Genomic DNA, 16,105 nt, shown 5'->3' on the forward strand with positions numbered 1-16,105 from the left:
CATATAAATAACGTCAATCGAATCGTGTCGGCGGTTGTTTTCTTTTCCGCAAACGGAACCGTCGCGCCGCAAGTAACAAAGTCGATAACCCGACCCGTGGTCAAGAAACGCATCGACGTTAAGTTGATAATGGGAATGGCGCCTGAAGCTAGACGCAACACCGACGCCCTACTCGCACGCATCTTTTACATAAACATACGTACAGAGTATGTGCAGGTTCGGTTAAATGCAGAGCGCAATTCAATGCATGTATCCCGTAGTGTGGCGGATATTACGAATAGATTCGACTCCTGCAGCTTTAACACGACGCTTACGTATATTTGCTTTCTACACGCGTGCTCTTGTAACGGTGATACCGGAGTTATTTTCTATTCTTTTGTTTTTTTTTTTTTCTCATTATTAATATTTTGCTTTTTCATTTTCTACTTGCATACTTACTCTACCTGATCCTGTAACTTCTCAGGTTCACCGACTAAGCGGTACCTTAACGAGATCTCCGGAAAACGTCTTTTTGCACCTACGTGCTATAAACTCGTGGGAGCGACGGGACTTAGCTTAGATACTCATGTTTTGATACGCGAACTTGATTGACGTGAGTTTTATTAACGGAATCTCTTCACGGCGTGCAAAAAAATATCAAAAATCCTAAATTCACGTGTAGAAAGTTTCGTTGTTTATAAATAACTTTCGAACGATCGTCCGTATAATCGTATGATGTGATTTTTATCTAAAGTCTTCGGAGCTTTGTTTTGTCATTTTTTTTTCCTTTCTTTCGTTCGGCGACTTTTTTTTTTTTTTTTTTTTCGTCGAGACAACTTTTCGTGTGCCCGATACATACTCAAGCGGTTTAATAAAATTCATGTTAATTCGAACGGTTTTTTTTTTCAACCATTTTTCTTTCTTAATTTGTTTCTTGCTGTCTGGTCGAGAATTTATGGCTATCGAAAACACTGGTTCGTTATACATATGTATATATATATATATATATATATACATATGTATACATATATTGATACTTTGACAAGCGTTGATGGTCAGAACATTGTGGATTTTGAGGACTATAGTCATACAATGATAGTTTCTTCCTGGAACTCGTAGTTCGGACGAATATTGTAGGTATACCTACTTCTGATCTTTTCCAGATAACGCGATACTCTGGATATAAGTGAAATCTTGTCTCTCTGCATTGTGACGATGTGCATATGACGGAGAATATTCCGTGTGTTATGTGCGATGATATGACGCGAGTCGAAGATATAGACGGAGGGCTTGTCGCTAGAACGATAAAATCGTTCTATCCAAGGGTCATTAAGAATTATACTGCATGTTTGCTCGTTTTTAATCTAGCTGATGTAAATGTTGCACGATATTTATCGTTGTACGTGGCAGAGATTGGTGTTTATACGCGTTTAGTGCTACGTCTTTCAGTGTCTTTGGTCAGTGGCTCTTATTCTCTGATCATCGCGCATTGCTTTACGCAGAAAAGTTCCCGATATAGAAGCTCTTGCTGTCTGTATGCTCGTTGGATAATGGGGGTTAAATTATGGGAGGAGTCGTGCTGTTTTCGACAGTAATCATTGGCATTTTTTGCCGACGAAATCCTCCAGAAATAAAAAAATAATTGCATCACTTGCGGATTGTTCATTTATCCCGTCGCGCACACAGAAAAATGAAACGATTGTAATTTAATCGCGACTTTGAATACGTTTAATTACAGCGAATCGTTCAACGAGGAGAATCCAAGTCAAATGACCGAAGCATTTCGATTAGTCCATAACTTCCTGTTCCATTCAGGGTGGCGCAGGTCGCGATTATCGCACCATCTACGGGGTCGAAGCGTCGGAGTGGCGACGTCGTCGGTCAGATCGACGCCGGCGTCGCGTCGAAGCGGTTTGTGCGTGTCCGCGCTCCTGGAAGTCCAACTCGCTTATAGGCATATCCAGGTAAGGCAATAAGAGAAGCGGAGGCAGGCTGCCGTTGGCGCCAGCACCATGTGGCGGTGGATAGAGACCGTCGCCAATCTGTAATCAAGAAACCTGAACCCCGGGACGTGCTGGCCATATAGGCGGCGCAGCCGTCGTTTGTCCCCCTCGGTTCCGATAAATCGTTGTCTGAGTCGGAGGTATCGACGACACCAGCATCCAGATTAATAGGGATTTTTTTTACCAAATTTTTTTATCGCTCCCCGTGTCCTCTACAGCCCTCTCTCGTTATTAGGCCGCGTTTGGTCCTATTTAACGGAGAATGAGAAGATTCTCTTCTGGCTAAACTTGATTAAAGTGGAAAAACACGAGTTACGCTAACGCAACTTTTCACACAGAGATGCAAAGGCGGAAAGTTATCGAGAGGTTGGTATAACCTCACCGTAAATGAGGATTCTAATCGGCATTCCCCAGTTCTTGCATTTCTCGCGATATATCGACGTAAAATTTGGAATTACGAATGTCCATTACTAAAATGGTAAATTAAATTCTGAAAGGTAACTGCCAGGGGTTGATATCTTTCACATTTCAATTCGGTCGCGGAAAGGAATTTTGAGTTACCGCCACCTGGCGGAGAATCTCGAAACAAAAGCGCGCTAATCGCATTGCCACTGTAAATTAGTGACATCTATTTTTCCTCGTCTTCTTGGCCGGATAACCTTGATTTATACAATCTATGACATTTTGAAAACAGCAGAGAAGCATGTGTTAAAATTTCGTGTGAGCCGGTCAAACAGTTATCGAGATTATCGATAACAAACAAAGAATTTTGCATCTGCCTCTTTACAATAGTTCATTGTAGACAATCGATCTGAATATAGCTACACTTCGTTGTCGCGCGTGCTACAGGAATAATTGTACAAGTCGAAGTTTACACCCTGTGGGCTCTTGTCAGGTATAATATATACACATCGTGGCGGCGGCAGCGGCGTCGGCTCGGTTCACCGGGATATTATAATCGGAGGCTGCTGGCATTCTGGATGGCGGGATGCTGCGAGCGCCAGATGGTTCGGAACCCGTCCGGATGGATGACGCACTCGCGCCTCGACGTGGAAAACATCTCGTCCAAAGTGATTCCGCCCACGCGAGTATGCCGGCGAAGCCGCCGACGTCGTCGGGAACACACCGCGAGCCGGGAACCGCGCGTGGTACTAAACATAGATGCGTGCCTCCTCACGCGCACGTGTCGCGTATCTCACTCCCTCGATATCGAACAGACCCGCTTGTTTTCTCAGCCGCGGTTTCAGAATTTCACAGGAATTATCCGTGTCTGCGTACGTCTACCGAACTACTACAAACCCAGTCATGGGGTTGAGCCGCCTGGATATAACCGAATTACGTTTCACGAACCAATTTCACTCGTAGCGGTAGCAACAAAATTTTTAACTTTGTTTTACGTTTCTACTTGGACAATTGTGTTTGTAATATTTTACAAAATGGCGGTGTTCAAATTTGACCAAAATTATACCCAGTGTGGAACAGAGTAAAAAATTTTTTTCTAGTCAATTCGGAAATTCAATATCAGATGTTGAATTCTTTTTTACAGTATACGATGTATGATATGCGTACCCTGATTATTCTTTTCGAACACGTTTCATCTGATGTATCATTTGAATTCTTGCTCACTCGATTCTTTTCGTCGATATACGTACATTTACGTATTATCCGCATTGTCGTAATTTTTTGCTTTCACGTATTCAGACTTATTGTTGGTGTAATGACGAGCTGTGTGAAATCTCAACTTGCCAGACTTGGAACCTTTAACACTTACCCGGGAATGGAATTGTAGCGAAATCGCGTGTGCCAGCAACGATGTACACACGTAATAAAAAAAATAAAAAAATAAGCGTCAAGTCAGCGAGAGTTCCATCTGCAGCATACATATTGCGTTTGCACGCTCGTGTGGACGTGAGATCGTATAAACTCGGTCTTTGACGATAAATGCATCGCACTTGAGGCTCAAACGAGCTGCTGGCTTGCATGATTCATTTATGCACGCTGTGTTTGTGTATGTACACAGTCTGTCTGCCAGATGTCAGAGTTAACGATTTTTCAACACTTTCTATTCGAGGCATTTAATAATGCGGCATGCTAATATTGTATCAGGGTTTGCGCTAAACATACAACGTCGACTGCAGGTCAGCTGCACTTTAATTTCAACTTTAAATACAAATACATTTTTCTCCTTTGAATTTTACAAATTCTGGCGCACAGTCGTCTCTTGCAACCGATTATATCTTACAAAAACCCTGACCGCGGATTTTAATTTCTCTGTTCCAGCTGGCGTGATGTCCGCATCGGAGAGGGACGCTGGTTTCTGCAGCGGAGGTGACGAGGATGACATGTCGGGTCTGCACTCGCCGAGTGCCTCGGAGGACAGCGTCGAGGTCCAGGTGACACCGATATCGCTTAGGAACAAGCGAAAGCTCGCTGAGCCGAGAAAAATCCAGGAACCTTGTACAGCGCCGTTGAAGAAACGGCGTTTCGAGCAGGTCGAGGAGGTCGCCTCGGTCGGCGACGAGGAGTCGAGGCCAGCGACGTGCTCGTCGCCGTCGCCCTTCCGGCCATGGAGCACGACTACGGGGAAAAGCGGGGATCCGAAGCCGCAGACCGTCCCGGAAAGGCCGCCACCGACCGACGAAGAGACGCGGAGAAGGCACGAGGCCCGGTTCCAGGAGGAGGTCCTCCTCAGGCTCCGGGAGGACGACATCCCCTCCGCCTCCTCGCCGCCCCTCGGCCACCACCGCAAGCACGAGGTCCTTCAGAGGTTCGAACCACCCCCGCCGCCTCCGGCACCCGCGGTCCTTCCGCACCCTCGGCTGCAGGACGAACCACTGGCGCTTGTCCTGCGTGGTGAGGCGCCACGTGTCCCGTCGCATCCTGGGGTCAGCGGGAGCTTCGAGAGGGTAGGATATCCCCTGGAACACGTTATTCAACACCCTAACGACGGCCAGGCGAGATCGCAGAGCGGCCAGCAGCGGAACTACAAGAACATGACCCGGGAGCGCAGGATAGAGGCGAACGCCAGAGAGCGGACCAGGGTTCACACCATCAGCGCGGCATTCGACACCCTCAGACGCGCCATTCCCGCATATTCGCATAATCAGAAATTGTCAAAGCTCTCTGTCCTCAGGATCGCCTGCAGCTACATCATGACACTTAGCAAGATCGCGAACACTCCGGAGGGTGATGGCGCCACCAGTCCTGCCCTCGGCGCATGCGTAGATCTTGTTTCGCGCACCATTCAGACGGAGGGAAAATTGAGGAAGAAAAAGGATGAGTAGATTGCGCTGGTCGGGGGGGGGGGGGGGGGGGGGGAGGAAAAATGGACGATTTTAACATTGCTGAGTTTCTTTTCTCACGTTTTTTTTTTTTTTTTTAAGTTTTCACTACTCTCGTGCTGCTCGTTATATGTTGTCTGTATACCTGATCTTTCTACTCAATGATGCTCAATGCTGTGCTCGCCAAGATGATTAGGTTGTAAGTTTGATAGGGTATGATAGACGTTAAGACTTGCCAGACACATTTATGACAATAAAGTTGTTAAGGAGTATGGTTACGATACCGATCATTCTGTGTTTGTACATATACTTATATGTGTATTTAGTATTCCGTTTTTCGCGCGTCACAGGTCTCTTGTCGAGATTATAATGTATTTGAAAATATGATGCAGGTACATTTACGGTCTCCCGCACAGCTGGCGTGCGACTTGTGTTGACAGGAACTATTGCACTCAGGGTGTTTATATAACGGGAAAAAATGTAAAAAAACAAACGCGTAGCTGCCCTAAACAAGTGGTTTTAATTGACCTATTCTTATATAATACTTCCGAGAATTTCCAAAAGTATCGGATCGGTATCGCGATAAACAAAAAATTTTCTGCACTAGATTCAAAGGCCTTAGAAATAAAACGAAATTTTTACAAAGACAAGGATCAGCAAGGCTTTTGTTAGAGTTGAAAATTTTTACTAATGCAATATACGCAACAGGAAACTAGATAAATAAAACCGTTTTTCATAAAGTGGTAAATTATTTATGTTTTTTTATTTCTTGCTTTTTCGAGCTTAACTTCTAATTAATCGAAAACAAATATTTCAAGTATTGGATAATCTATGATTCTCGTGTAACTGTGTTTCGAGTCTTCATTTTACCTGTCCGAGTTAAACCGCTTATCAAGGGTACAACGATGAACACAATAATTAATCTATAAACGTATATAATATAATGCTTCCAAAATTAGTCAACGACTGAACGCTGAGTACAAAACTGTGGCGCCGATGTAAATAAGAGAGAAATTTTGCCGATTTGTACATTTAATAATATTAATAACGATGATAATATTAAAAAAAAAATAATAATTAGCGTACGTATATATATTACTGATATAGTATAATATAGCGCGTCACTAAAAATCTATAAATATGTACATATAAATGATACACGAATCGCCATAATAGCCTTTATTGATAAATGACACACACACACACATATAGCTGTAATATTAATTACATAGTTACAATTACGCGATTATTACATGTAGGTATATATGAAATAAGAATATGGCAAGAAAATTACTATTATATATTGAATATATATATATATAGAAATATATCTAGATAATATTATGTATATGTATATTTGCTCGCGGCGGTAAATTCGCTTTCCGCTGCATGTCCGGTATGTACCTTTTTACATTATAAGCAGAACAGTCCGTTCGATTTTCAAATGAGAAATTAAAAGCAGAAAAAAGCGAAGTAAAAAAGAAGAAAAAAAGAAAAAAAAATCAATTAAAGATCAATCCAATAATTAAATTACCAACGCGTTGTTTCACTTCAAGTACACAATCCATCCCGATCCAAAATATATAATACTCCAAACAATCAACCTGTTGCCTGATATTACGAATCGACTATCAAGCTTCCGGTTACCCGCTCGAAAATCGATGAGTGCACAGCATCGCGTGCCTTGAGTTTCAACTCAGAAAATTTTTGCCTCGGGCCCGACGGCAATGGCGTAACGAGTCGGGCTCCGTTTTTTGTTTGGTAATATTTATTGTTGGCAATAGAACGAATTAAGATGGAAAAAAACGAAGAATTAGATTGCGGGAGCTGTTGTAAGAGTAAAATGGATCGTTTCTCGTCTTTCTCGACGAATGAGAAATGCACTATGCTACAGAATTATGGATTACCTGGATAAACGATGTTGATGTGAAAGTACCGACAAGTGAGTGCAAGCTCTGAAGCTACAGATTTTTTACGTGAAACTGATACACTGAAAAAAAAGAGATGTTTTGAAATCAAACATGGGACGGCTAAGGAAATACATTTTTAACCATCAAATGTCAGAATATTTCAAAATAATTATGCCTAATTTTTTCATTACCGTTAAGAACTGTCGGTTCAAAAGTTACGTGCAATTAAATTTCACTATTTTTTTTACGTACAGAGTGAATTTCTAACGACTGCACGGTTCGACGTCGTCTGCTAAAATTCAATGCGCACATGCCGCGATCCGAGATCAACTGTTTACCAGGGTAAACAACTGTCTCTAACCTCAAAAATTTTGACAGTTGTTGGTGGCAGTTGTGCGCAATTTAAAAGTGTTGAAATTTTTTAGCTAAATACAGCTAATTGCCCTGGCAAACAGCTGATCTCGGATCGCGGCATGTGCGCATTAAATATTAGCAGAAGACGGACCGTGCAGTCGTTAGAAATTCACTCTATATGTAGATTATACCGTATATATAGTATCTGCTTCAAATTTATATTTTGCGTCAAAATATATTAAAAACATAAAATCGAAACACTCCATCGAACTTCCTCGCGAATCACTCGGCTTTTCCCTCGAGTTCCACGCCAATTGGTGCGAGCACCTAGCAAAGCTCTTCTTAAACTTTGAGTGGCCTCGCTAATTGCAGATTATATTCCCGTGTACATTCAGGTGTATTTGGTAAATTGGACACCTTGGACTCGCAGCTTGTTTGCACAGCCTAAACGTGTGGGTCGTAGATCTCGATGTCTCTTTTAATTTTTTCATTCCTTTTTTCTGTCGTTCAAGGCTCTGAAAAAATTCGCTCCGCGCCTAATTGGCTCGCCATGGAATCGCGGGATGAACCACGCGTTGCGTAAACACGATTTTGGACCAACCTGCGAACCAGTTATAAAGGCAGGATTCACCTGTTGCTCTCATCGAATTCTCGCGTATCGATTTCCTTCGCAGCAGTATTTCGAACAGATTTCTTTATCCGTTGCCTCGGGGTAAGTTATCCGCGTTTGGAATGTCACGCCAAGACAGAAATTCTCACAAGCCTTGGGCTGAAGTTTTAAATTACGATAAGCTAATGCAGTCGCTGCAAAATAGTATCATTCTCTCGTATATATGTATATATATATATAGAGGTTGTACTTAACATTTAGTCAACGCTTACTGTCGGTTGCACAATTATTCGTTAGTTTTTTTTCTTCTTATTTCACTGCTAAATCACGTGGAATATCTTACACAATCTGAGATCGATAGTATCGTCCAAACAATCGAGGTTCAAACTGTGACATGAAATTTTTCATACGAACAGATCTTGCAATTTACACTCGGAGAGACCAGCTGAGTACCTAACTATAAATATACTCGTACCTGCAACGATCTGCATTCACCAGAAATTACATCTCAGTTTTTAAACTGATTTCATAATCAGTGAAAGTAACGAGTGTAGAATTTTGCAAAGCGATTCTCTACGCGGCTAATTTACTTGTTTGCATTACCAGTGATAATTATTTCGAGAGTTCTCAAAACAAGGAGAAACCGGTTGATACTAGTGTTGTGTACACTTTGTTATCTATCAGACAAACTGACATAGCTTCACTCCAGACTTGAACTAGAAACCAGCTGGAACCGACAATATGCTGTAACGTACGAGAACGATTAGAAAACTTAATTAGCGACCGTGAGAAATATCCATTTTACAGCTTGACGAAGATCTTCGCGTTTCATTTTCTATCAAGGTTTTTCATGTCATCGCCATTTTGTTAACATCACATATCTGTAAGCGATACATGTAAATTATATATCGAGCGCAGAATTTTACGGTGCGCGAATGAATATCAACTGTCCGCTTGAATCTGCCATCGTTATGTAGTAGCGCGGTTTCTATATCGAAGTTACGAGTATTAAAGTCAGACTTTAAATTTATGTACACCTAGAACGTGTTATTTTTTTTCCCCTTTTAATTTAGATCAGTGCAAGTATCCGATGGTTCTTTGATTCTAAACCGCGCTTCGACGACTTTTACGATGCAAGAACCGCAAAAATATTTTATTTATTGAAAAAAAAAAAAAAAAAAACGTCGTGTTATCTCACACCTCGACAGTTTCACTTCTTCTCTTAATTTTCGAGAAATTTTTCTATTTTCATTCGTCTCGGGTATCGGATATCTTTTGCATATAAGTATATACGTTAGATTCTGTCAAGGAATCCACCGACAACGCAACGACGCTCGTTGTCAGTCAAACTATATCTAATTATATTTTTCCGGTACAAGCTTCGGCCTTCCGAGAGAGTGACAGCCAAGAACGCGCGGCATCGCGACACCTTGACTTATTGTTAGCGTTGATTACCTTGCTCCACGAACGCGCGACACGTTCATATGCATATATCGATGGTTTTCGGTCCTTATACAGATCAGGAATCGACTCATTCCGCAGCGTTTTTATGTTCATCCCAGACGCAGAAAATTGAAAAGTTTCTGCAGCAATGAGAAACCTGCACCAGGTTGAATAAATTATGGGACCCCTCTCTATCGATCGGCCCTGAAAAATTGAAAATCAGACGAAAATAACAAAAATGGCGATTAAAAAACGTAAAATTAAGAAGATATCGCGATGTTTGCTATCATAAAATCGTGACAACATTTTCTAGGAATTACATTTCAGGGGGATCGACAGAGGAGGGGTTCAATAAAGAAATCCAGACAAAGAGACTCGGGATTTATAGATTATCCGTTAGGTTGGAATCGTGATGGAAAGCAATTTTATCTCGCTGGATTAATTACGCTGGACCGTCCGTGTTATTGATCTGGGAACCATGCCATACAATATAATTATTCAAAAATATGCGAATAAACACGTCTGAAAGTATGAGCCGGTTATATTCATTTGTACCATTGTTACGAATAATCAAAGTCACGCAAAGTTTCAAAACCTCGAATCTCTTAACGTCCCCTTAAAGTCCAAAAAGTCTCTAATAGTTGTACGCAGACGTCTATGTACCGATTGCAGAGACTGCGTCGTTTGTCGATTTGCAAATTTGCACCAGTCCGCTAACCATCGGGACATATGCTGTAGATACGTATTATTAAATTTTAGATAGTACGTGGGATCGTTAAGGCATTCGTGCGTGTTTTTGAATAACGTTTATAACAGTGGCGCTGTTCGTGCTAATAGCCATCATCGCCCACGTTCTAATTGAAAATTCACACGCAATCACTGACTAATTGAGACGTTTTGAAAATCACGTGGCGCGAAAATACATCTCCTGGTACGAAAATACGATTAGATCATAGTCGCACAAAGGTACGTTTGAATGGTTTCACATTTAGAAATTTTTTTCCTCCGTGACTTTATTTTCAATCGTGAATTACGGTATACCCATACCTTCGGATTTTATATATTCGATGAATTTTATTGATCGGGTGGTAAATCTATCGCTAATTGTATCAACGGATCGGTCAAATTTCCAATTAATTTCAAGAGCAGTTTGTTTTTGTAAAAGAAAGACCAAGTCAATTCTACATCCAATGAAAAGTGATTGATATTTATGAAAACTTTTAGAAAATTCTTTCCGAGTGTATGTAATGAAGAGAAATTTTTAAACTCTGCTTAAAGTTACGGATAAACAACGAAAAAAAAAATTCATACAACATCTGGATCTTATAAACCAAGTAATTTACTTCGAGAGTTATAAATTTTTCACAATTATTCTTCATTCGGACGAAGAAGTCTAAAAAGAGTTCTATCAAATTGCACGAAGCTCGAAATAGACGCTAGGGAATTTTAAATCGCGTTTCATTTTTTTTTTTTATTTCACCACCAACTCCGAATATTCTAGGTGATAATGATAGCGAGACGAATTAATTTTTTATCCCCGTCGAATTACGGAGATTTCTAGACGCCGCGGTCTCGCCTAAAAAAACAATTTCATCTTGACGTAATAAAACGTCGATAAGCCGATGAATTAAGATAAAAATCGAAAGGTGTCCGAGGCTGACGAAAAAGTCCTAGAATGCAGTGTCCGAATACCCGTGACAAGAACCATCGGAAGTGACTGTAATTGCCGAAGAGTTTTTCTAGGAGTAAAATAAAGAACGAAAAAAACAAAAAAAAAAAAAAAATTCATACAAGAAACGATACGAAATAAAAGAAAAAAAATCCTATGGCGTGGCGGTGAGATGTAGACAAATTGCAGGCGATGGTAGGCGATATTTAACCTTTTAGCAAACAGCTGTCAGTCAATAATAGCGTGGAATACCATCGTCGATACGTCGTTCGGCGTAGAGCCGGTAGCTGTTGCCGGTAAATTAGTCGGTTGAACGTGGGAACGGGAATTTGAAGATGGCAAACAGCTCGGGGCACTTGGTGCGTGCGATCGGGTCAAGGAGTAACAGCCCCGATACACGTAGACGGTTGTAGAATTTCCTCCTTCCCTTTTTTCCGTCTCGATTATTTATACAGATATCGAGATTAGAATATATATAATTGGCTCATAAATATGGCAACAGCTGGCGCGTTTAATCGACTACGAAATTCTGAACTAAATTAACTATCCTTTAATCCGATCATGCGAACGCAACTTGCCGACTCCACGTGTTCCGGTTTCGCGAAAACACGAAACATATTCTGGTAATAAAATAAAAATCTGATTGCTATTTCGCAGAGAATTTGACGATCTGGTGGGCATTAATTTTGATGCCGATTTCTCACTGTTTATACATCGTTAAAGCGTTTGATTTATTTTTATCGCGACGATAAAATCGGTTCGTGCAACATGACACTGGTTAAATTTGAAGAATATATTTCCTGTGCGATCCGACGTTTCTTTTCAAGTATCTTAATCATTCAATTTCATTTGAATTTCAAACAATTTTTTGCTTCTATCCAGTTTTGAACCTATAATGTACCAAATTTATTGAATTATAAGGTCATCTTTCAAACAATGGCTAAAAACAGGTGTACATTTTTCAAACGATCGCTCAGGAAAGTGCAAAGATTATTTTCTTTCAGTGGGAAACATTTTTCATCGTTAGCTGTTTTAACTGCAGAATCCTTTTTCCAAATTCTACATGGACAATTTTCTTAATTCCCCACAATTTCTGATCCCGGAATGACGGTCGCTCAAATACCCGAAAAATGTAGATTTAATTTCTAAGAATTTTTCAAAATTCTCATCAACCTGTAATCTGTGGAGTTACGCACCATCTTCTCTCACGAATTTACTTCTGTCTTAATCATTCCAAAAATCGTGAAACAATTTGAAAGAACTTCACATGAATTATAGCACAAATTTCTTGAAAATTTTACCACCCGAATCGGAACATACATTAAAAGATGTCTCTATCAACAAACAACGATCCTTAAATATTGTTTGCTACGCGATTGCGATTAGTTGTAAGAGCAAATCCGTGCCTTTGTCATTAATTCGTACAGAATTCACATTCACGAGGTGTAAATTACGCTCCAAAATTTGTGTGAATTGCTACATTATACCGTTAAACGTTCAGAATTTTTTAAATTTTGTTACAAACAATACCGATCAGCATTCATCCCCTAGCTCAAACCACATACATGCGTGCAAGGTAATCCAATATACATACATTACACGGCATATCCAGCCGTGACGACCGACATCTATAGCTAAAAAATTCATCCCAGAATGCCGTAAATTTGGTTATTAGCCTGCGACGATCGGGACGCGAGCAGCTGTAAGCGTAAGGCAAATTGCCTAGAAAGTAACGATTCTTCTTCTTCTTCTTCTTCTTCCTCTTCTTCTTCTCCCCAGAGGCAACACCCCCGGTCCGATCTCGAGTTTCCAAAGGTGGTCGAGGTGTTATCCACGACGTAGAAGGCAGGTGCGGTAACGAAGCGCGGAGAATCTCACAGATAACTGCATCGCCCTCGACTACTCGAGAGATCCGGAACACCGAACCGATCTCGATGGGCTCTGACAAGCCGTCGCCGCTTTTCGGCCGCAATAACGAGAGGACAGTTTAATGAACAGCTGCCCTTGGGTCCTGCCCGATTTCACGTATAATCGCGTAGCTGGACGCAATTGAACCGCATTCACGAGCCGATTTCCGTTACGATCGCGTCGCGCGGATAACCGATCCAGATATACAGACTTACGCGTACAGAGGTAAATTGTATATACGTACATTATATACGTAATGCGTCAATTAGACAGATGCGTCGCGGACTCGCGGCCGGAATGACAAACTCGCGCAGATGTTACTAAAGGATAATCGGTCTCTGTTCCGTCTCCGATTGAGGTTGCGGTTTATTCGCCAAAAATTGAGACTTTTTATTCATTTTTATTGGGTACGCGGTAGTCCTAAAAAATTCAAAAATATAAAATACTGGAACTATCAACAAAAACTGAGGTATCGAAGCTTTGTTTCAAACTGTTTCGAAGTGGGGAAAAATCTCTTACGAAATTTACTCATTTTATTCGGCATATTGTTTTCACTGCGAAATTCAGCGAAACGCTGTTTTCATTATGCTGGTATCGTTAAATATTCAATTTCACAATATTGCACCGACATTGATTGTGATCAATAATTAATGTATTGCCGGAAATAATAATTAATTGACAACTACTGAAGAAAAATTAAATCTGTTCCAGTGGCTTTGTATAAAATAATAGTCTTCTGAATAAAATCAGGCAATATGGGGCGAAAACAATCAAATCTACCAAACTTTGAACCATTTCAAAGTGATTTTAAACAAAGCATCGATATATTTAACCATTCGCTTATAGTTCCAGTATTAGTATTTTCAAACACATATTCCTAGCTTACGGATATAATAATTACATGAATATTCAACATACGACTACCTCGTAATAAAATTTAACTGTTGCTATATCTGCACTTCGTATGTCCTCAACGCCATCGCACTGCTTATTATACTTGTTTGCCTCAGTTCTTGTAACACGTGTCTTGTCGCATTGATGGTGTGCGAAAAGGAAGTGTTCCAGTGACGCACAATGAATAAATGTTGTTATTGAATTCAATATAAGTTATCGATACTTGGCCTGCAGCCGACCTCTTTAAAACTTACTGCAGCGTACTTGCACGAATTGATGACGTTGCTTTTACCTGCAATGCTACCTACACTCTTTATCCCCCCTCCTCTCTTTTTTACATATTCCTCTTCTCCGAAGAACCACGCGCAACTCTCAGTGTGTTTCACTTTATACTACGCACTCGCTTATCAGATCTGGAGATGCCAACTTGCCGGACGTTCAAAATGACCGCTCGACTCACCGCCGAATTAAAATTCTTCTCCAAGCCAATCTCGTTTGATATATTTTTTACCGTTTTTTCGATTCAAATTATTATCGTTATCCTAATTATGCTTGAATTTGATTCATACCCTGATATATAATGGCGATGCACGCGACAGGCGTGACGATTATCTTCAACGCCGCTTGTAAAGTCGGTTCCATGTTGCCTACTCCACATATTATCGCTATGAATGCGCTATTCGACAGATTTTCTCCATAATTTTTTTCCCCCAATCCGCTCGGAATTTCGAGTTAACGGATGTCTTGAATTTACCCGACGAATTAATCGCCGTTCTATTGGATCCGCAATCATACAACATACCTCCGACCTACTCTGGATGCAAGATTTACCGAGATAATCCGCTTTAATTAGGATCGCTAACAGGCTACGCTATAGAACAAATTATGAAAGAAACGAGTTTGTAAAATGATAAAAGTATAACGTCTGGTATCAGATGGCTGTATTCTGAAAACGTAGTAAATACAAAACGCAAATAAAATTGGTACCAGAGATTCGGAAATCCATATTACTGCGCTGAGAGAAATTTTTGGTTCCGGTTACCGCTCAATACTTAACTATTTTCATTTTTTACCACAATCGAAAAATATAGTTCTAGGTAGAAAATGAAAATTAGTTTTCTAGATGTTACCGGAAAGTCTAGTATCTCTCACTATTCTTTCTCATTACGATCATTGTTACGATATTTTCTTCTAACTGTTCTGAAAATTTAATGCTCGCGCAACAATAAATTGACGTTAAAGCCTTATTTAACTAAAAAAGTAGAGAAACCTCACAAACTGATTTTGCGTTCCAATTGCCAAAAAAGGATCAACAATAGCGCAAAATGTTTACGTGTACCTCGATTTTTGTAATTCCAACAATATTGAAACAGTTTTTTTAACGATACCTGTTTTACTGAATTTTACTAGTTACTGTAACAAATGATATTTGTCTCAGCGTAACGCGTTCTGAAGTATCAAGAAATATTTGTAATTTTGTTACGAGGTATAAAATGCCGGCAGAAATTACGGGACGATCATACATACCTTGATCGAACAACGGACAATTTTCTGTAAATTAATGCAAAATTATCCTGGTCAGATTTCCTAGTGATATAAACTACGTTAGCTATAACATCTCAACATATCGCGAAGTGAATCACAGTCCTTGAGTATAATGCAGAGTGTTTGCGTGCAGTACGTATTCCACCCACAACGTCCGTCGATTGTCCTGACAGTTGGTGACGATTCAGTAAGAAGTTCTATCGACCATTTTTTTCCCTGGGATGAAAATTGATACGGTCAATTCGATCCGGAATTTCAAAAGGGAATTTATCCGTTGGTCGTAAGCTGAAAAGAAACGTTAACGATGCCAAGAAGTTTTGTTAGGCGTCGCTGGTTTTCTTTTTTTTTCATGCTTCGTCTTCTTGTTACTCATTTGATACGACGACAGATTTAGTCCCTAAGAATTTAGTCGTACCACGGTATTCTCTCTATATTTACTTATATTTATTCGCTCCTTTTCTCTTAGTTCCCGCGATTGTTTTCTACAGCTGTTCGGCTTAGCCGAGAAC

General features: G+C 40.4%; 1 protein-coding gene across 4 annotated transcripts in view; it reads left to right on the forward strand.

Moving 5' to 3' along the window:
• The window catches only part of net, a 101,260-nt gene extending 94,486 nt beyond the window's left edge, over window positions 1-6,774 (forward strand). For 3 of the 4 annotated variants that reach the window (XM_046615003.2, XM_046615011.2, XM_046614994.2), the window contains one exon: window positions 4,263-6,774. In XM_046615003.2, coding sequence (XP_046470959.1) covers window positions 4,271-5,266 — 996 coding nt within the window. In that variant the 5' untranslated portion in view covers window positions 4,263-4,270 and the 3' untranslated portion in view covers window positions 5,267-6,774. Of the gene's footprint in view, window positions 1-1,717; window positions 1,944-4,262 lie in introns of all 4 variants that reach the window. The other variant, XM_069135868.1, reaches the window with a different exon arrangement.
• The last annotated feature ends 9,331 nt before the right edge of the window (window positions 6,775-16,105 follow it).

Source organism: Neodiprion pinetum, chromosome 1 (assembly GCF_021155775.2).
Source record: "Neodiprion pinetum isolate iyNeoPine1 chromosome 1, iyNeoPine1.2, whole genome shotgun sequence".
In the NCBI taxonomy this organism is placed as follows: domain Eukaryota; kingdom Metazoa; phylum Arthropoda; class Insecta; order Hymenoptera; family Diprionidae; genus Neodiprion; species Neodiprion pinetum.